Below are 21,852 nucleotides of genomic sequence, written 5' to 3' on the forward strand. Positions count from 1 at the left end.
AGTCTCGCTTTGTTGCCCAGGCCGGAGTGCAGTGGCCGGATCTCGGCTCACTGCAAGCTCCGCCTCCCGGATTTACGCCATTCTCCTGCCTCAGCCTCCTGAGTAGCTGGGACTACAGGCGTCCGCCACCTCGCCCGGCTAGTTTTTTGTATTTTTTAGTAGAGACGGGGTTTCACTGTGTTAGCCAGGATGGTCTCGATCTCCTGACTTCGTGATCCGCCCGTCTCGGCCTCCCAAAGTGCTGGGATTACATATGCAAATGTTTTTCGGATCAGAGCATGTACTTTTTCTAAGATGAGGGTGTTAAGTGGAATTATAAATAATGTTTCCTTCTCTCTCTGCCTCTCTCCTCCTTGTCCAAATGCCGAAATATATCAGGCTGTATAAAAGCAACTATTTTGTTTTGTCCCTGGCTTGTCAGTTACAAGTACAAATGCTGAGAATTGTTCAATTGGATCCACAAGAGTGCTAAAGCGGAAATGCTTGACTTACTTGCCATTGTTTCATCAGCTCTTTTACTCCCTTGGAGTCTTCCAGGAGCCTTTCCTTACGGGTAGCATCCTGTAGGACATTGGCAGTTGTTTCAGCTTCTGTAAGCCAGGCAAGAAACTTTTCCAGGTCCAGGGGGAACTGTTGCAGTAATCTATGAGTTTCTTCCAAAGCAGCCTCTTGCTCACTCACCCTGTGAAGGAACAAATGTTCAGATGCAGTTATTAAATATCAGAATGGTACACCTAGTGAACTCCACAAAAAGAGAAAGATGGAGGAACTAAATTATAATATACCAACAATGGGGTGAGTTGTTGCTACAGCTCTTCCTTTAAGCAACAGCTATAATACTGTGCAGTCTATTTACTTTCATTTTTATTTAACCTAAAGGCATTTGTATGGGGGAAGGCATGCAATAATGACAATTATAGATTTCTATAAACCCCTCTCCACAGAGGAGGTTTTATATATATATATAAATATATATATAAACATATATGTATATATATGTGAAATATATATATATTTGAACATTTGCAAGTTCATTTAAAAGTTCAAAGTATCTTTTTTCAATTTTGTAGTTTTTGTTGGTCAATTTTGAAAGCTTATTTTTAATATACTGCCAAATTTGAGACTAACCTTTGTAGTTAAAACCCTAAAATCCCTGTACCATGCTTGTCTTTGATGTTGCTCTGAGGCAGAAAACAAGCATTTGATATGCAAGGAGAAAAGTCAAGAAAATACGAACCTAGAGTCAAAAGGAAAAGACTAGAGGAAAAGACAAAAAGAAGGGGATTGGAGGGCAAAGGAAGAAAGACTAACAAGTAGAGAAATAACATTTCATAGAAACTATCATTTTGTGCAAACTATCATTTTGCATGACTCCGGTTTATACCTATTGTGTTATTTTTGTATTTAATTACTTGATCATACAACTGAGAACATTTTCCAAAATAAAAATGTTATGTGCAACATAAAAGAGTAGAGCCTTAAAGCCAGGCAGATCTGAGTTCAATTCCCAATGTTCCTTACCAGTTATGTGATATGGCAAGTTACCTCTCTGATTCTCAGTTTCTCATCTGCAATATCTATTGCTGTGATGAGAATTAAAATAGAAAATTCCTGTGAGGTTGAGTGCCCCACACGTTATACAGTTATACATTACAGTTACTCAAAAACGTTAGTTCCTTCTACCCATATCCCATTTCCCCATTCCTGTAATATTTTAAAAGGATGAAACAAACTCTTTCATGACAAAAACTCTAAAAATGTATTCATATTTTTGATCATATATATAATGCATGTATTGTGGATACATACACATATGCCCTCAGCAAATATCTATATAATAATAGCTTAGAAAGGAAAATTGCCTTAGGCATTAACAGTCCCATTGAAAAAGATTCAGGTAAACTTTGTCTGCAATGAGGAAATTAGTACTCTATTTAAATGTCTTATTTGCCTTCTATTACTACACAAACACTTTCTGGGATTAAACATAAGCTAAAAATGGATTTTAAAAAATTGAACACTTGAATATGATACCCATTGCTTGTTAAGATGTGATTGTCAATAATTATGCAAAACTGCAATTTATTTCAGCAGCAACTTTATCATGGGATGTGCAAACCAGGCAATAAACAACTGCTGCCGAGCCAGCGGCAGCAAAGCCCCCGGAAGAGCTGTTTATTCATCATGGGTGAGGTTTTTGCTGAGCACACAGTCTTCCACAGTGGAGTTTCAGTGCTCATACTGGATAAAAATCTTCCGTCTGCATTAACTAGTGGAGGGTAGAATAGGTTTATGAGGATGCAGCTACTGGAAAAAAAGTAAGCATTGCACTAAGCTATTTATCAACTCCTAAATAAACTTTAATACTGCACAGCTGAAAGGTAGTGTAGGCTTCTGGTTGGGCAAATAAATTAAACCTCGTGTAGTTCAAGGGCTAACGTGGACTGCCGGCTCCCTGTTTATCTAGTTTTCAGGCAAACTATCAACGCAAAGAGAAATATCAAAATAGTCATTTATCTTTTTATTTATTACGGTTGAAAAATTCAGAACCATTGCAACAACTCCAAGAATCTTGATGTTACAATTGGGCATGCACCTTACAGTCTGAACCATGTGTAACTGCTGACAATTGACTGGGTTTGACCTACAAAAGTGGCAGTTTCATGCAGTTTGCATTAAGACTTACTCCATCTCCAGTGCACAATTTGGAACAGAAATAGGCTGTCGCATTCCAGCATATAAATGCAGGGTTAGACATTTGACATATTTTCTAATGTAGTCCCATTTCAAACAAAATTTAAAAATATGAAATCTCCCATGGCAGAGTGAAACTTAGAGAATGTAATGTTGTGTATTTTATCAGCATCAGCTTCATGATGAGTTGCACTTGCTACATCTTAGCTCCTCTATCCTTAAACTAGAAATGCCGCTTACCCTCTGCTTCCAGAGGAAGTAACTAGTAAATAACTTTCCAAGAGTTATTTGCAAAATGCAATGCACATAAATCAGATGAAAGAGTTCTACCGAGACAATGCGATTTTCAGCCAAATCCTACCAGCAAGTTTGCTGCTTTGTAAATTAGGTCCTTAGGGAAGAACAGTAACTCTTTCAGGACAGTAAGGAACCATTTTCCTAAATGATACCCTTGTGGTCTGAAATATTGACAACATCAGGCTGAATATTTTCTAATTTGGAAAATACGTTAAAAATTCAATGGCAATAACAGCAGAAAATCTCCTCAAATGAGCTCCTTTACATGCCTCTTTAATAATAGGTAAGACTGTTGTTTCCTGCTTGTGTGCAGGTTTTACGGCTTCAACATTTCTCTTGGAATCTGTGTGTGTGTACATTGAATTCCTAAATTTTAATTGTGCCAGGTCTAGTCTAGAATTAGTCAAGAATACTTAATTTCCATATCTGTGCATTCAACATGTTCTAAATGTATCATATAGTTTTAAATTTTCCTGAACCATATGGGTTTAAATGGCTTATATGATAAATAAAATGTAAAAAATAAGAATCATAAAGAAAAAAAAGATATGTTTAGAAAAAAAACCCAAAGTCCTCGAATTAGATTTTTTTAAATTCCTTCTTCCAAGTTATCAAACCACAGGCCCTGGAGAAAATTTGCCTGAATTTTAAAAGTAACAATGACCAGATATTAGAAACTGTAATAATGCTTTGCAAACAGAATCTACTGTATTGGTTAAGTACTTTTTTTACATAACAAAGTTTTATAATCAGCTATTCCAGCTTTATGGTCCACAAAAATAGCTGAGAATTTGATGGAGTAAGGAATAATGTGATTTCAGAAGGTTTTCATTCTATTCATAAGAGCACTGTGTACCGTTCTCAGTATGTAAATAAGGGCAGCCTGAAACAGTGTTCTCATAGTCCATGGACCAGCAGCACTAGCATCGTCTGAGAAGTTATTAGAAATGCAAATTCCCAGGCCTCAATCTAGCCCTGCTGAATCAGAGACTCTGGGTAAAATCCAGCAAGCTGTGTTTTAACCAGCCTTCCAATATATGCTAAAGCTGGAGAATCACAGTTGCCAGAGACCAAATTTGAGAACGACTGGTGTAGGAGATGCTAAGCTGGGCTGCCCAGACCCCTTTTCAGGACTGAAATACTTCTGACCCCAGCTGCTGGTAGTGCTACTGGCTGATAGTCCTCAGCTGTTATCCCTATTTGAGAGGTGGCCTCAGCTAAAGAGAGGTGCCTAGCCCAAAGTTACCCACTATGTCCCCGAGATGGGCTGCACGTATTGGTTGATGAGAGAGTTGTGGGGTATGAAATCCTGGGTCCCTTGCTGCAACTCAGGACAATTCTGAAGGGCTATCCTACCTTCAGACTTCAGAGATCCTCCTGGGGAAGGCTAGGAAGGAGAGGCGGAGGGTTGACTGTGTTGTAGTCGTGACTGTATGGTAGCCCAGCTTCTCCTTCTGCCCAGTCTTGCTCCCGCGCCTTTCCTCCCTTCACAGGTGTTAATCCTGAGAGCACTCTCCAATAAAATTCCTTCATGCTAATCACTTTCTCAGAATCTGCTTTCTGGGAGAACCTGACCTCCTGAATTTTCACGCTGAACAAGGATTTTACAAATATACTTGCCTAAGAAATATATGTGGTCTCCAAAGGGAACAAGATGGAGGATTCTCACATGCAGTAATTGTGCCTGAATTGCTACTGCACTTTTGGTTGCCCTTTAAGGAAACCTATAGATAATGCAGGTTTGCATTATCATCAGTTACAAGCAAGAATCTACTGAAGGAGCAGAGTGTTGGAGCTATAAAGCTTAGTGCAACCCTATACCTGCCAAACAAAGTGTTTATCCAGAGACAATTTTGCAGGAAGGTAAAGAATCACAGAAGGCATGTTTTCAGCACATCCATTTTCTTTTTAAGACCTGATGATCAATGAGACAATCAGATAAGTATATTCTGACCTGTCATTAGAACCCTACCCCTGCCACACACACACACGATGGTATTTCTGAATAAATCTCTAAGACTCCATTGAGTTGAATATCTTCAATTTCTTATCCCCAACATAATACATGAAAAGGAAAAAGGAAGGCAGATCTAATGTACAGCATGGAAGATAATTTTTAAAGCTAACATCGACATAACTCTTTATATGTTTTCAAACATATTCAGAGTTATTCTATCGTCACTTCATAAGATGTTTTCCATTTTTCTACCTACCTTCTTTTTCTTTGTATACTCAGCTGGTTATTGCATTCTCTGCCAATGGCTTTAAACTCGATACTCGTTACTTTCCAAGGTAAGCCTAAAGAGCTTAATTATTGTATAGACACTATTCTACTATTAGATATATGGATGAAAAATACTTTATCAGTGCATTATATTGTGGGATTCTAAGTGTGTAGGTATAACAGAAACATATTGAGTATTTTTAGAAAAAGGCTCAATCTGATATGAAAGGTTATTTTGCCCAGGTTATTTTAAAATGTGATAAACTAGAAACGTTCAAAGAACTCAGTCTTCTGCTAAATAACACTTTCACTATGCCCTGGCATTGTTATAGAGTAACCACATAAAATACTCTAAATCTTTCCTTCCTAGTTTATTTGCAATTTAGCCACTATAATTTCCTATGATATTTTAGGAGAAAGATTAAAGAACCATTATTTTGTTCCTTTTTTCTGATGGGATATAGGTTAGAGACCTTAGTAGCACCTGGATGTAAGATCAAAATGATTCTTGCCATATCAACCACTACTCATAGAACCAGAGTTAATCTGAAGTTCAAATTTCCTGTAACCATAACAGTTCCTACTAGTTTGCTAGTAAATTGCATTTTGATTTTAAAACATAACTTTATATTGAATTGGTGAGGGGAAGTTAGAATTTTGTCACCTATGGATATACAGCACTTTGTAGAAAGGATTCCTTTTAATCTCTAGCAATTATATTAGTAATGTGCACTAATGAGAAGCATGAATCTAAGCAAAAACTGTAAACATTGCCTGACTAGTAGTCCATTCCTAGCAAAACCAACTCTGGTTTTATCTGTCTTTGGGCAACATCTACCTACAAATATGACTGGAGAAGGGTGGTGGCAATGAGAGAATGTTTGTCTTTTCTTCTCTGTTACGAAACTGTAAAGTGAGGAATATATGACATCATTTTAATTTAACTTCTGGTGCTTGCTTTTCATCCACAGCATGAGGAATAGCAGATCTAATGTACAGCATGGAAGATAATTTTTAAAGCTAACATCCACATAACACTTTATGTTTTCAAACATATTCAGAGTTATTCTATCATCACTTCATAAGATATTTTCCATTTTTGTACCTACCTTCTTTTTCTTTGTGTACTCAGCTGGATATTTCATTCTCTGCCAATGGCTTTAAACTTGATACAGATTATCTTTAATTTTAAACCTCATTCTTATTTCCACATGCCTACCAACATCTAATTCAATAATTCATCCATGCATCCATTCCATACCTATTGTGTACCAGGATCTGTGCCTGATGATGGTGACAGAAAATCCAATAATACCTGGACTTTGGCATTTAGCATATTCAAATCTAATAGAGGGTACAGATAGGTAAACACTTAACTAGAGTTACAATGTGATTAAGGCTATAAACCATCTGGAGTCCTTACCCCTAGCGCAAATGTAACATGTATCAGTCTGCATTCATAAACTTCTATCTCAATTTGCCAAACAAGTAATAAATATATCTTAAACATGTTTTACTCTTTCTATCAAAAGAGGTAGGGATCATCCAGCAAGGCTTTATCTCAAAATAGAGTGATAGATGCTCAATAAAAGTTTGCCTAACTAATTTTCATAAAAATAAAAAAACCTTTTAGTACAGTACAGGCTTTTGCTGGTTTCATTTTAGGGCTAGAGAGACTGATTCTGAGAGAATTGTAATGATGCTCCCAAGGTTGTATACAAGTTAAGTGGCAGAGCTGGGGGTATAGCCCAAGTCTTGCATTCCAGAAAAGAAGTTTTTGTAACTCCAAAGACAGATATTGGAATACACTCCTCTCTGATATATTCATTGTACTAAAAGAAAGGCGCAAGGAAGATTATGTCACTGAATCCTGGTCTTCATTTTAGAGCACAAATTTAATTTTCTGTTACTGCCATATGCAGGGTCATTGAAACATACAAATACCTACATACAAGGGAACACATACATACAAGGATATTCTCATATCCAAACTATTGCAGAAAAGATCTCGCTGGTCTTTGCTTTAAAATAAAAATCCATTTTTAATGCAAATTTGCTAGTTTGCTGTTCACCAACATATGAATTAACGAGGTTTTCATCCCCTCTCTCTTGAGGTCTGGTACTAAATTACTCGAACTCTCCAGAGTTAATTGGAAACCATGACCTAAATGTTCCCAAAGTATTGCTGATTAGTTCTCAGAAAACTCATTCCCATCTTTCGTCACCCCAGACACCACAGGATGACTTTTTAACATGTGCAGTAGCAACACACTGGCATGAGAAATAGATTAATCCTCCAAAGATAAACCACAGCTTTGAAGCTATCTGTGTAAACTTCTTTCACTGATACATTTTTTTTTAAATACACATATCACTTAGACTTTAGATAGTAAGAGAGTATAGGCATTATCAATCATATAAGAATTTTTTTTTTTTTTTTTTGAGACATAGTCTTGTTCTGTCACCCAGACTGGAGTGCAGTGGCGTGATCTCAGCTCACTGCAAGCTCCGCCTCCTGGGTTCACGCCATTCTCCTGCCTCAGCCTCCCGAGTAGCTGGGACTACAGGCGCCCGCCACCATGCCCAGCTAATTTTTTGTATTTTTAGTTGAGACGGGGTTTCACTGTGTTAGCCAGGATGGTCTCGGTCTCCTGACATCGTGATCCGTCTGCCTCGGCCTCCCAAAGTGCTGGGATTATAGGTGTGAGCCACCGCGCCCAGCCAAGAAATTTTGAAAGACACATTTCATCTCTCATTTTTTTACCCTTATGAATGTTTTTAAAATAGAGATTTGCAAATTTATCATTAGGGAAACAACCATAATTATACACTTTCCCTAAAACCATTAATACTTTCCTGAAGAGACCTGCATTAGGAGACAGCAGTAGAAAATGTGTTTTCTACTTCACTTTGCATTACTCGTTTCATTTGATTTGTATTTCAACTCATAAATCACTGAAAAAAAATAGTTGATAAAGAAATGTACACAGTGTTATGAGCAGATGAAATACACATCTCTATACATACATATAGTTTTTTCTTTCTTGAATTTTTAAAGAGATTAATACTCTTTAATACCTGTATTTTATATTTTTTTGCTGATACAATACCAAAAGGTACTATTTGGAGAGGTTGGGAGTAATGAATTACATTTGGTTTGGTTAATATACAGAGACTCAAAATATCCTTTTGGACATTTATACAACTGTAAAGGATCTTTAGAAAAAAATGCAGTTAATGCTACTTCCCAGATAATAACATGCTTAAATTTGTGTTGACCTATAGTTGGACACATTTCTGTTCTAAATAAATTCTCAATGATTTGTATAATGTGAATTTTTAAGTTGGTTTTGGTTACTTGTCGTGATAAACTCTTTAAAGATATATTTCCTAGTATTGATAAGCTAAGTAGCTTTTCTTCTCTTCTAAAAAGATTTGTTTAAAATAGTATAAAAACCAATTTAAAAGATGAGCCTAAGATCATCTCTTACAAACCTGATGAGATTGTGCAGTTATATATATCCTCATCCACAATAACTTAGAGCAAAACAGAATTGTAGCTTGTTAGTTGTTGATACATAATATTCAGAAGACAGCAAAGCAGGCAGGTTCAATTTTCTAATATCAAATGGCAAACACACAACAGGTTCACTTTAAAAGAAAGAAGTGGCTAAAAACATATCAACAGATGAAATAAACTTATAGTAGAGTTCTGTCAGTGGAATTTGGAAATACGAACAATTTCATAACCCCGATCTCAATTCTGAATTATGATATCGAAATATTTGTGACTTTTATTACCTAGTCTCTTACTCAGTACTCTCTCTTGTGGTTAACAATACACGTTTGAAAGGGACCTTTTAGCAAAGGACATGAACAGACCCTTTTTAAAAGAAAACATACATGCCGCCAACAAGCATATGAAAAAAAGCTCAACATCACTGATCATTGGAGAAATGCAAATCAAAACCACAAGGAGATACCATCACATACCAGTCAGAATGCCTATTATTAAAAAGTCAAAAATAACAGGTTCTGGCGAGGTTCCAGAGAAAAAGAAATGCTTATAAACTGTTGGTTATAGTGTATGTTATTTCAGTCATTGTGAAAACCAGTGTGGAGATTCTTCAGAGATCATGGATGGAGCTGGAGGCCATTGTCCTCAGCAAACTAATTCAGGAACAGAAAACCAAATACTGCATGTTCTCACTTATTAGTGGGAGTTAAATGATGAGAACACATGGACACAGACAGAAACAACAGTCATGGAAGCCTACTGGAGTGGGGAGGGTGGGAGGAGGGAGAGGATCAAGAAAAATGTCTAATGTGTACTACGCTTAATACCTGGGTAACAAAATAATCGGTACAACAAACCCCCATGACATAAGTTTACCTATATAACAAACCTGCATATGTACTCCTGAACTTAAAATAAAAATTAAGAAAAAGCCCTTTTATATTCAACATTCATTGTTATAGCATTTTACACTAAAATAATGTTCTGCAGTTTTCAAGCTCCTTTGACAGGATCCACATCTCCTTTCATATTTTAAATAGCTTGATGAGGCTAATGAGGCAGGTTGTAATTATTATGAACAGTTTATAGATGAGAAACTTGACTTTCAGGGAGGCTGGGTGAGTTGCCAAAATAAATGACAAACCTTGAAACAATCTAGTCCACTGTACTATAAGCCATTACCTCTCAAGGTAGACTTTCCAATCTCCCTGTGAAGTAAATATAATGGATATTAATATAACACTATTCTCAAAAGCCCTTTGTTTTCTGTTATTATTATATGAATTAGGATTATGGGGTATGTGTGTATATATGTGTGAAAAGATAAATTATTATTCCTTTGCTTATCATCTTCATCTGTCATCTACGAGATGTATTAAAATAAATACTAAACTTTGAACTCTAGGTAAGCTTGAGGATTTAGTTTAGAAAGAAGGCATTACAGGCATTAATCAAATATTTTAATTCTTATGAAATTATACAAAGTTATAGTACATACCATTTTGACCTTCTCTAAATGATACGTTAATAAATGTTGGTTAATAATACAGAGATTATCTGAATGTCTATGTATTTTGGGATATGTTTTACATAAAATTTCTAACATGAAAATAAAATACTTCATACATTGCTTTACGAGACATTTTACAGTAAAATAAATACATTTTAATAAAACCAATTGAACAATGAATTAATTTCTCAAAGTGACTTAGTTTAACTAGATTCTAAAAGAACTGCCCTTCTAAATGTAAACCTATTTTAATGACTCAGATATGATTTACAAGACAAGATGTGGGATTACAAATAGCTTCAGCTAATTAAAACTTATCAAAATAAAGATTTAAATTTTCTTGCTTTCGTACTTTTAATTACCAGGGTGAAAAACTGCATTTAAAAGACCTAGATACTTTGAAATGTATTGATGGCCTTTTATAAGATCAATTAAAATTTATAAAGAACAGTCATAAATTTAGGATTTTTTTTTTTCAATTAGAAGTACAGGAACCTAAGTGGGAGGGCGGAGCAAGATGGCCGAATAGGAGCAGCTCCAGTCTCCAACTCCCAGCGCGAGCGACACAGAAGACCGGTGTTTTCTGCATTTTCAACTGAGGTACTGGGTTCATCTCACTGGGGAGTGCCGGACGATCGGAGCTGGTCAGCTGCTGCAGCCCGACCAGCGAGAGCTGAAGCAGGGCGAGGCATTGCCTCACCTGGGAAGCGCAAGGGGGAAGGGAGTCCCTTTTCCTAGCCAGGGGAAGTGAGACACACAACACCTGGAAAATCGGGTAACTCCCACCCCAATACTGCGCTTTAGGAAACAGGCACACCAGGAGATCATATCCCACACCTGGCCGGGAGGTTCCCACACCCACGGAGCCTCCCTGGTTGCTAGCGCAGCCGTCTGTGATCTACCGGCAAGGCAGCAGCGAGGCTGGGGGAGGGGCGCCCGCCATTGCTGAGGCTTAAGTAGGTAAACAAAGCTGCTGGGAAGCTCGAACTGGGTGGAGCTCACAGCAGCTCAAGGAAACCTGCCTGTCTCTGTAGACTCCACCTCTGGGGACAGGGCACAGTAAACTAAGACACACAGACACCTCTGCACAGACGCAAACGACTCTGTCTGACAGCTTTGAAGAGAGCACTGGATCTCCCAACACGGAGGTTGAGATCTGAGAAGGGACAGACTCCCTGCTCAAGCGGGTCCCTGACCCCTGAGTAGCCTAACTGGGAGACATCCCCCACTAGGGGCAGTCTGACACCCCACACCTCACAGGGAGGAGTACACCCCTGAGAGGAAGCTTCCAAAGCAAGAATCAGACAGGTACACTCGCTGTTCAGAAATATTCTATCTTCTGCAGCCTCTGCTGCTGATACCCAGGCAAACAGGGTCTGGAGTGGACCTCAAGCAATTTCCAACAGACCTACAGCTGAGGGTCCTGACTGTTAGAAGGAAAACTATCAAACAGGAAGGACACCTACACCAAAACCCCATCAGTACATCACCATCATCAAAGACCAGAGGCAGATAAAACCACAAAGATGGGGAAAAAGCAGGGCAGAAAAGCTGGAAATTCAAAAAATAAGAGCGCATCTCCCCCGGCAAAGGAGCGCAGCTCATCGCCAGCAACGGATCAAAGCTGGACGGAGAATGACTTTGACGACATGAGAGAAGAAGGCTTCAGTCCATCAAATTTCTCAGAGCTAAAGGAGGAATTACGTACCCAGCGCAAAGAAACTAAAAATCTTGAAAAAAAAGTGGAAGAATTGATGGCTAGAGTAATTAATGCAGAGAAGGTTCTAAACGAAATGAAAGAGATGAAAACCATGACACGAGAAATACGTGACAAATGCACAAGCTTCAGTAACCGACTCGATCAACTGGAAGAAAGAGTATCAGCGATTGAGGACCAAATGAATGAAATGAAGCGAGAAGAGAAACCAAAAGAAAAAAGAAGAAAAAGAAATGAACAAAGCCTGCAAGAAGTATGGGATTATGTAAAAAGACCAAATCTACGTCTGATTGGGGTGCCTGAAAGTGAGGGGGAAAATGGAACCAAGTTGGAAAACACTCTTCAGGATATCATCCAGGAGAACTTCCCCAACCTAGTAGGGCAGGCCAACATTCAAATCCAGGAAATACAGAGAACGCCACAAAGATACTCCTCGAGAAGAGCAACTCCAAGACACATAATTGCCAGATTCACCAAAGTTGAAATGAAGGAAAAAATCTTAAGGGCAGCCAGAGAGAAAGGTCGGGTTACCCACAAAGGGAAGCCCATCAGACTAACAGCAGATCTCTCAGCAGAAACTCTACAAGCCAGAAGAGAGTGGGGGCCAATATTCAACATTCTTAAAGAAAAGAATTTTAAACCCAGAATTTCATATCCAGCCAAACTAAGTTTCATAAGTGAAGGAGAAATAAAATACTTTACAGATAAGCAAATGCTTAGAGATTTTGTCACCACTAGGCCTGCCTTACAAGAGACCCTGAAGGAAGCACTCAACATGGAAAGGAACAACCGGTACCAGCCATTGCAAAAACATGCCAAAATGTAAAGACCATTGAGGCTAGGAAGAAACTGCATCAACTAATGAGCAAAATAACCAGTTAATATCATAATGGCAGGATAAAGTTCACACATAACAATCTTAACCTTAAATGTAAATGGACTAAATGCTCCAATTAAAAGACACAGACTGGCAAACTGGATAAAGAGTCAAGACCCATCAGTCTGCTGTATTCAGGAGACCCATCTCACACGCAGAGACATACATAGGCTCAAAATAAAGGGATGGAGGAAGATTTACCAAGCAAATGGAGAACAAAAAAAAGCAGGGGTAGCAATACTAGTCTCTGATAAAACAGACTTTAAACCATCAAAGATCAAAAGAGACAAAGAAGGACATTACATAATGGTAAAGGGATCAATTCAACAGGAAGAGCTAACTATCCTAAATATATATGCACCCAATACAGGAGCACCCAGATTCATCAAGCAAGTCCTTAGAGACTTACAAAGAGACTTAGACTCCCATACAATAATAATGGGAGACTTCAACACTCCACTGTCAACATTAGACAGATCAACGAGACAGAAAGTTAACAAGGATATCCAGGAATTGAACTCATCTCTGCAGCAAGCAGACCTAATAGACATCTATAGAACTCTCCACCCCAAATCAACAGAATATACATTCTTCTCAGCACCACATCATACTTACTCCAAAATTGACCACGTAATTGGAAGTAAAGCACTCCTCAGCAAATGTACAAGAACAGAAATTATAACAAACTGTCTCTCAGACCACAGTGCAATCAAACTAGAACTCAGGACTAAGAAACTCACTCAAAACCGCTCAACTACATGGAAACTGAACAACCTGCTCCTGAATGACTACTGGGTACATAACGAAATGAAGGCAGAAATAAAGATGTTCTTTGAAACCAATGAGAACAAAGATACAACATACCAGAATCTCTGGGACACATTTAAAGCAGTGTGTAGAGGGAAATTTATAGCACTAAATGCCCACAAGAGAAAGCAGGAAAGATGTAAAATTGACACTCTAACATCGCAATTAAAAGAACTAGAGAAGCAAGAGCAAACACATTCGAAAGCTAGCAGAAGGCAAGAAATAACTAAGATCAGAGCAGAACTGAAGGAGATAGAGACACAAAAAACCCTCCAAAAAATCAATGAATCCAGGAGTTGGTTTTTTGAAAAGATCAACAAAATTGACAGACCACTAGCCAGACTAATAAAGAAGAAAAGAGAGAAGAATCAAATCGACGCAATTAAAAATGATCAAGGGGATATCACCACCGACCCCACAGAAATACAAACTACCATCAGAGAATACTATAAACACCTCTACGCAAATAAACTGGAAAATCTAGAAGAAATGGATAATTTCCTGGACACTTACACTCTTCCAAGACTAAACCAGGAAGAAGTTGAATCCCTGAATAGACCAATAGCAGGCTCTGAAATTGAGGCAACAATTAATAGCCTACCAACCAAAAAAAGTCCAGGACCAGATGGATTCACAGCTGAATTCTACCAGAGGTACAAGGAGGAGTTGGTACCATTCCTTCTGAAACTATTCCAAGCAATAGAAAAAGAGGGAATCCTCCCTAACTCATTTTATGAGGCCAACATCATCCTGATACCAAAGCCTGGCAGAGACACAACAAAAAAAGAGAATTTTAGACCAATATCCCTGATGAACATCGATGCAAAAATCCTCAATAAAATACTGGCAAACCGGATTCAGCAACACATCAAAAAGCTTATCCACCATGAACAAGTGGGCTTCATCCCTGGGATGCAAGGCTGGTTCAACATTCGCAAATCAATAAACATAATCCAGCATATAAACAGAACCAAAGACAAGAACCACATGATTATCTCAATTGATGCAGAAAAGGCTTTTGACAAAATTCAACAGCCTTTCATGCTAAAAACGCTCAATAAATTCGGTATTGATGGAACGTACCTCAAAATAATAAGAGCTATTTATGACAAACCCACAGCCAATATCATACTGAATGGGCAAAAACTGGAAAAATTCCCTTTGAAAACTGGCACAAGACAGGGATGCCCTCTCTCACCACTCCTATTCAACATAGTGTTGGAAGTTCTGGCTAGGGCAATCAGGCAAGAGAAAGAAATCAAGGGTATTCAGTTAGGAAAAGAAGAAGTCAAATTGTCCCTGTTTGCAGATGACATGATTGTATATTTAGAAAACCCCATTGTCTCAGCCCAAAATCTCCTTAAGCTGATAAGCAACTTCAGCAAAGTCTCAGGATACAAAATTAATGTGCAAAAATCACAAGCATTCTTATACACCAGTAACAGACAAACAGAGAGCCAAATCAGGAATGAACTTCCATTCACAATTGCTTCAAAGAGAATCAAATACCTAGGAATCCAACTTACAAGGGATGTAAAGGACCTCTTCAAGGAGAACTACAAACCACTGCTCAGTGAAATAAAAGAGGACACAAACAAATGGAAGAACATACCATGCTCATGGATAGGAAGAATCAATATCGTGAAAATGGCCATACTGCCCAAGGTTATTTATAGATTCAATGCCATCCCCATCAAGGTACCAATGACTTTCTTCACAGAATTGGAAAAAACTGCTTTAAAGTTCATATGGAACCAAAAAAGAGCCCGCATCTCCAAGACAATCCTAAGTCAAAAGAACAAAGCTGGAGGCATCACGCTACCTGACTTCAAACTATACTACAAGGCTACAGTAATCAAAACAGCATGGTACTGGTACCAAAACAGAGATATAGACCAATGGAACAGAACAGAGTCCTCAGAAATAATACCACACATCTACAGCCATTTGATCTTTGACAAACCTGAGAGAAACAAGAAATGGGGAAAGGATTCCCTATTTAATAAATGGTGCTGGGAAAATTGGCTAGCCATAAGTAGAAAGCTGAAACTGGATCCTTTCCTTACTCCTTATACGAAAATTAATTCAAGATGGATTAGAGACTTAAATGTTAGACCTAATACCATAAAAATCCTAGAGGAAAACCTAGGTAGTACCATTCAGGACATAGGCATGGGCAAAGATTTCATGTCTAAAACACCAAAAGCAACAGCAGCAAAAGCCAAAATTGACAAATGGGATCTCATTAAACTAAAGAGCTTCTGCACAGCAAAAGACACTACCATCAGAGTGAACAGGCAACCTACAGAATGGGAAAAAATTTTTGCAATCTACTCATCTGACAAAGGGCTAATATCCAGAACCTACAAAGAACTCAAACAAATTTACAAGAAAAAAACAAACAACCCCATCAAAAAGTGGGCAAAGGACATGAACAGACATTTCTCAAAAGAAGACATTCATACAGCCAACAGACACATGAAAAAATGCTCATCATCACTGGCCATCAGAGAAATGCAAATCAAAACCACAATGAGATACCATCTCACACCAGTTAGAATGGCAATCATTAAAAAGTCAGGAAACAACAGGTGCTGGAGAGGATGTGGAGAAATAGGAACACTTTTACACTGTTGGTGGGATTGTAAACTAGTTCAACCATTATGGAAAACAGTATGGCGATTCCTCAAGGATCTAGAACTAGATGTACCATATGACCCAGCCATCCCATTACTGGGTATATACCCAAAGGATTATAAATTATGCTGCTATAAAGACACATGCACACGTATGTTTATTGCAGCACTATTCACAATAGCAAAGACTTGGAATCAACCCAAATGTCCATCAGTGACAGATTGGATTAAGAAAATGTGGCACATATACACCATGGAATACTATGCAGCCATAAAAAAGGATGAGTTTGAGTCCTTTGTAGGGACTTGGATGCAGCTGGAATCCATCATTCTTAGCAAACTATCGCAAGAACAGAAAACCAAACACCGCATGTTCTCACTCATAGGTGGGAACTGAACAATGAGATCACTCGGACTCAGGAAGGGGAACATAACACACCGGGGCCTATCATGGGGAGGGGGGAGGGGGGAGGGATTGCGTTGGGAGTTATACCTGATGTAAATGACGAGTTGATGGGTGCAGTACAGCAACATGGCACAAGTATACATATGTAACAAACCTGCACGTTATGCACATGTACCCTACAACTTAAAGTATAATAATAATAAATAAATTAAAAAAAAAAAAAAAAAAAAAAAAAAAAAAAAAAAAGAAGTACAACAGGAAAGGAATGAATCTGAGGGTGCTTCTGGTTTTAAGAATCCTCTGACTTATGAATATACCACTTACTATAGTCTTGATATTCATCATCCTCAACTTACTGTAAATTATTTGAGGGCAAAGATTCACACCACAGTTCCTGGCAATTTAATAGATACTCAATAAATTAAATTAAAATGAAAAAACCTACTATCAATAAGGTATACAGCTTCTAAAACTAAGGCCACAGGCCCTTGTTCTTAGAAATCTTAAAATTCTTTCTTGATGTGAATTTATTGAATAATAATTTATATTGACATAGAATTTTAAAGTTTAAACATTGCTTTCACGTAAGTTATTTCAGTTGAACCTCATAATAATTTGAAAATATCATCTTTGTTATAAAAAACTATTATTCAGTTATAACCAAGATGTTTAAAAATGAGAATGAGCAATTCCGTGCCCAAAATTGTGTTTTGCTTTGTAAATGTGCAGATATTCAATCTTTGGAATTTGTTTCTTTCATCAAATTTCATATTAGCCATGAAAGTGAAGGAGTAGACTATTTTACTGGGCAACACATTGTATTTAGCTGTCAATAACTGAGTTTCTGTTACTCTTCTTCCACGAAAGTTAACAAATTTGTTTTCTGAATTTTCAAAATGAACTTCTGCAAAAAATGTTATTTCAATACTTTTTAGGTGTATTAAAGAAACAGACGGCATACAAATAATAACTTCTGTCAAAATTAACCTGTTATTTTGGTAAATGTTCAGATTGCCTATAAGTTTGATCCTGGTCTTCAGACATGAAGTACCAAAAGTGCCTTAAAACTCATCCTGTCCAGACACCCATTTGGCTTCTGTCACCCAGCATACTCTTGCCCTCCCTGCTTTTTATCACCCATAAGTTTGACGGGCCTCCTCTCTGTAGTTCTACTCATGTTCTGTCAAAAACATCCAGTGTGTCAGGGTTGAGAACAGAAGCTTGTGACGTAGCACCAGAGATCTTCCATCACCACCTGACACTGGTCTATTAATCGACATCCTTTGTGTAAAATCATGAAGTGGCTTCTAAGCCATCCAATTTACCTTGCATCTAGCCAGTATTTCTCCAACTTATTCACAGGAATATAATGAAATGCCCAGATGAAATGCAAATAGACTGCTGCATTTTGCTTACCTACTTTTCTAAAAATTTTTCAATGTAAAACATTATTTTTATCTCAATAATTTAGACAATATAGATTTATCTCTATATGCAGGTGTATCTGTGTTGTTTTACTCAATTAGCTCATCTCTTCAATAAATGGGTTCATACTTCTCTTATAGCCTCCATGTAAGTTGCATTTGGCATTTTAAATGTCTTGGACAGCTACAATCATATCTCTTATGATTTTTACATAAAATTTAACTTCATTTATCAACAACTGGTTAGAGGGCAATTGATATAGCTATGTGGGGGGAAGGAGAATGGATGAGTGTTATCACCACCCTTTTATAGAGATCATGCCATTCAAGTGGTGAAAATAGATTATAATTGCAGTGATAATCACAGAATTTTAAAAGACTGGGCTAGACAATCTGGCAGGTCTGAAATGGTAATTTCATTTAGTCTTGTAAAAATGGCAACTGTATCACTCAGAAATAGGTTGGGTGCTCTGAAAATATTGCTATTGCTATTGCAGTAATTCACAAATCAGTTTTTGTCTGGAAAAAAAATTTAACCAAATTATACAGACCACAAAAAAAGAAGCATTCTAGAAATTGAGGGAGGACATTTGACTATCACAGTAATTGAAGAGTGTTACTATAATAGCATTCTGTGAAGAAGGAGTGAAGATGGTAAACTTCTTGTACAACAAAGAACTCTCCCAAGTCTGACAGCACTTTGGAATATCCCACTGGACATGCATGTGTGTGGAAACCCTGTTTATAAACACCTAAACCTGGAATGTAACTCAATTTTACATGTAAACATAAGATATTTTCCTCACAGTTTTAAGACATTGAATTTTTCAGCCATGCAACTAACTGCCACAACAATCCAAGAAAAAAATTTATTTCATGGTGTTAGGAATTTTGCCAGGAGTTGTTCAGCATTTTGGAAAATTACGCTATGGATGACCAATGCCCCTCATGGTCTTTGAGTCTCCATACAACACAATGGTGTCTTTCTGCATTTGATCATACTGCATTCATAGTCTCATGATCTAAAAACTTCACTTGTGTTCCAGTATGATCCTGCCTGAATAACTGCATACTAAAACACATATTATTTTATTATAAATGACTCTTATTTCTCTTTAAAATAGAGTCAGGGCTTCGTTTACACTATTGCCTGTATAAGTAGGGTATGTTGTCTACATATTTTGGCTTACAATAGTAAAGAAGGCATTACAAAGTATTTGTTATTTAAAAAAGAAAAGAGGGGTGGCATTGGGTCTGAGAAGTTTGAACACCACTGATACAGAGCCACTGGGAAATCTCAAAGTTTATTATGCTGAAAATTAATAGAATTTTTCAGGAAAGAATGAGGATGTGCTCCCTCCCTGTGTATCCAATCTCTGATCCCTACAGCTCCATAGAGAATGAAATAGCATTTTAAAAATTGCTCTCTTCTACAACCAGCTGTGACTATCGGTGAACCAGAGGTCTACTTCATATACGAACCTGAATTAAAAACAGCCAGCCCTTGAGTCAGTTCAGAGCCCACATTCTTGATTACATTTGACACAATAATCATCATCATATCTTAAGACTCAAATCAGCCTGACAGTGCTCAACTCAGGGCTGCTTCTCCCAATTAGCTGAAAATTGCAGCCCAGCTCATCTCCTAGGGAATACGTTTACGTTTACAATTTTGCTGTGGCAAAAAGGCAGCAAACACACTGGAAGGAGCAAATCAGCTTTTTAAATTTTACACTAACTATTTTAAGTTTACCTAAGTCTGGTAAACCTGTTTTGACAAGAATGACAACGAGGAAGCTTTTTTTGCTATGATTTTTTAAAAAACTGTACAAAGTTTAAGATAACTAGAGTTTGGACTAGAAGGGGAAAATAAATACACAATGTGAATATTTTTACAAGTTATTTGTCAAATGAAAGCTTTTAGAAGAAACAGCCTTTCTTTGGTAAATGGTACATTAAAATAATTTGCAATTAATAGATAGGTAAATGTAATTTGAAAACAAAAAGTGAATAAATGTCAAGGTCCCAGGAAATATTTTCCAATAATATGCTAACACGATAACTCCATGTCCATGTGACATAGTGTTATTCTGTGTATCTGGTTCAAAATTATTTCTCTCCTATATTTCTGGGGGGTGGAATAACCAAGGACATTTTTGTGCATTTTGTTTCCTCAATTATGATACCTTTCTATGCAGATCAGGACAGTTTGCACACACTATGGGAAAAATGGAAACTGACAAGGTAACCATACTTCATGGTGGCTGTGCTGAATATCTGCTCAGATAACAGTGTCCTTACGTGCTGTCTTCTAAGCGGTTGACAGTGCAGACATGGAAGAGAAATATGCAGATGGGAAAACATGAATCTAGAAAAGTGGGAAAAATACTGAGGAGCAGGAGACCTGGAAAAGCAAGACAATTCTAGAGTGGGCTGAGATAGAAGACATGTTGTAACTACTCGGAAAAGGAAAATATGTGAACAGGAACAGGTATATAAGCTGACAGAGTGCAAGAGCTCACAGAAAGCAAATGCTAACAGTAATGGAGAAATACCATTGAGGCAGAGGTGAAGAAAAAAAGGAATAAGGAGGGGCCGGCCGCAGTGGCTCACGCCTGTAATCCCAGTACTTTGGGAGGCCAGGGTGGGTGGATCACGAGGTCAGGAGTTCAAGACCAGCGTGGCCAAGATGGTGAAACCCTGTCTCTACTAAAAATACAAAAATAATTAGCAGGGCATGATGGTGGGTGCCTGTAATCCCAGCTACTTGGGAGGCTGAGGCAGAGAATTGCTTGAACCCAGGAGGCAGAGGTTGCAGTGAGCCGAGATCACACCACTGCACTACAGCCTGGGCAACAGAGTGAGACTCCATCTCAAAAAAAAAAAAAAAAAAAAAGGAATAAGGAGAGAGGCAAAGTTGAGGACAGGAGCACAGGGGAAATGACAGAAATAGCAAATCAGAGAAAAGTGAGTAAGGGCAACATCTCTTTTAGTCTTGTTATTCCCAAATATCCCTATTCGCCCAAAGATTAACATTTCCTACAAGACACCATGTTATGAATGTCCTTAACTCATGGATATCCCTCAAGAAGAAATATTTATTTTTTTATAGTACAGTTACCATACATTTGGGAATTAGAATGGATTTTTAAAGTCTGGTTTCTGATTCAAGTTTTAATCATTTTGCAGGAAAGAAGGCAGGACTCTTACAACATGAATACTCATGTATTATATATAATATCATTTAAGTGGATTTTGCCCCAAATCTTTGTGGATGTGCATAATTGAAGAAAAAGATAATGTTAATACTTCTTGGTAAATTAATTGATGGCTTCTCCTTTAAGATTAGTCAACAATCTGAGTACTATGAGCAACACTTCTATAGATCCTGTTCTCCTTTAAAAAACAAAATTCACATCTTCTGTTGTCAGAGAAATTAAATCTTTGAGAGTTCTTAATGTTAGAAAAATAAAAATATCCTCATGAGAGTCAACATTCTTTAATACTGAGAAAAGGGTATACATTCACATTTTATTAAAACTAGGGTCCACTGCTGTAAGTGTCATGAAGTTAACATATACCTAATAAAGTCTGTAAAAAATAATCAGAAATAAGCTTTAGTGAAAAAATCCACATATTGAATTCTGCTGTCTCTCATATTACCTTAAAGTGTTTTTCCAAATTCTAGCTTAGCCAAATCATAAGGAAACTGAATTAGAAATCCTTTGAGTGGGCAGGGCGCG

At 37.5% G+C, this 21,852-nt stretch overlaps 1 protein-coding gene across 16 annotated transcripts in view; it reads right to left on the minus strand.

Moving 5' to 3' along the window:
- DMD (dystrophin) overlaps positions 1 to 21,852 on the minus strand; it is a 2,153,717-nt gene that overhangs the window by 529,720 nt on the left and 1,602,145 nt on the right. For all 16 annotated transcript variants that reach the window (XM_015443662.3, XM_065538825.1, XM_065538826.1 and 13 more), the window contains one exon: positions 493 to 682. In XM_015443662.3, coding sequence (XP_015299148.3) covers positions 493 to 682 — 190 coding nt within the window. The remainder of the gene's footprint in view (positions 1 to 492; positions 683 to 21,852) is intronic.

Source organism: Macaca fascicularis, chromosome X, assembly GCF_037993035.2.
Source record: "Macaca fascicularis isolate 582-1 chromosome X, T2T-MFA8v1.1".
In the NCBI taxonomy this organism is placed as follows: domain Eukaryota; kingdom Metazoa; phylum Chordata; class Mammalia; order Primates; family Cercopithecidae; genus Macaca; species Macaca fascicularis.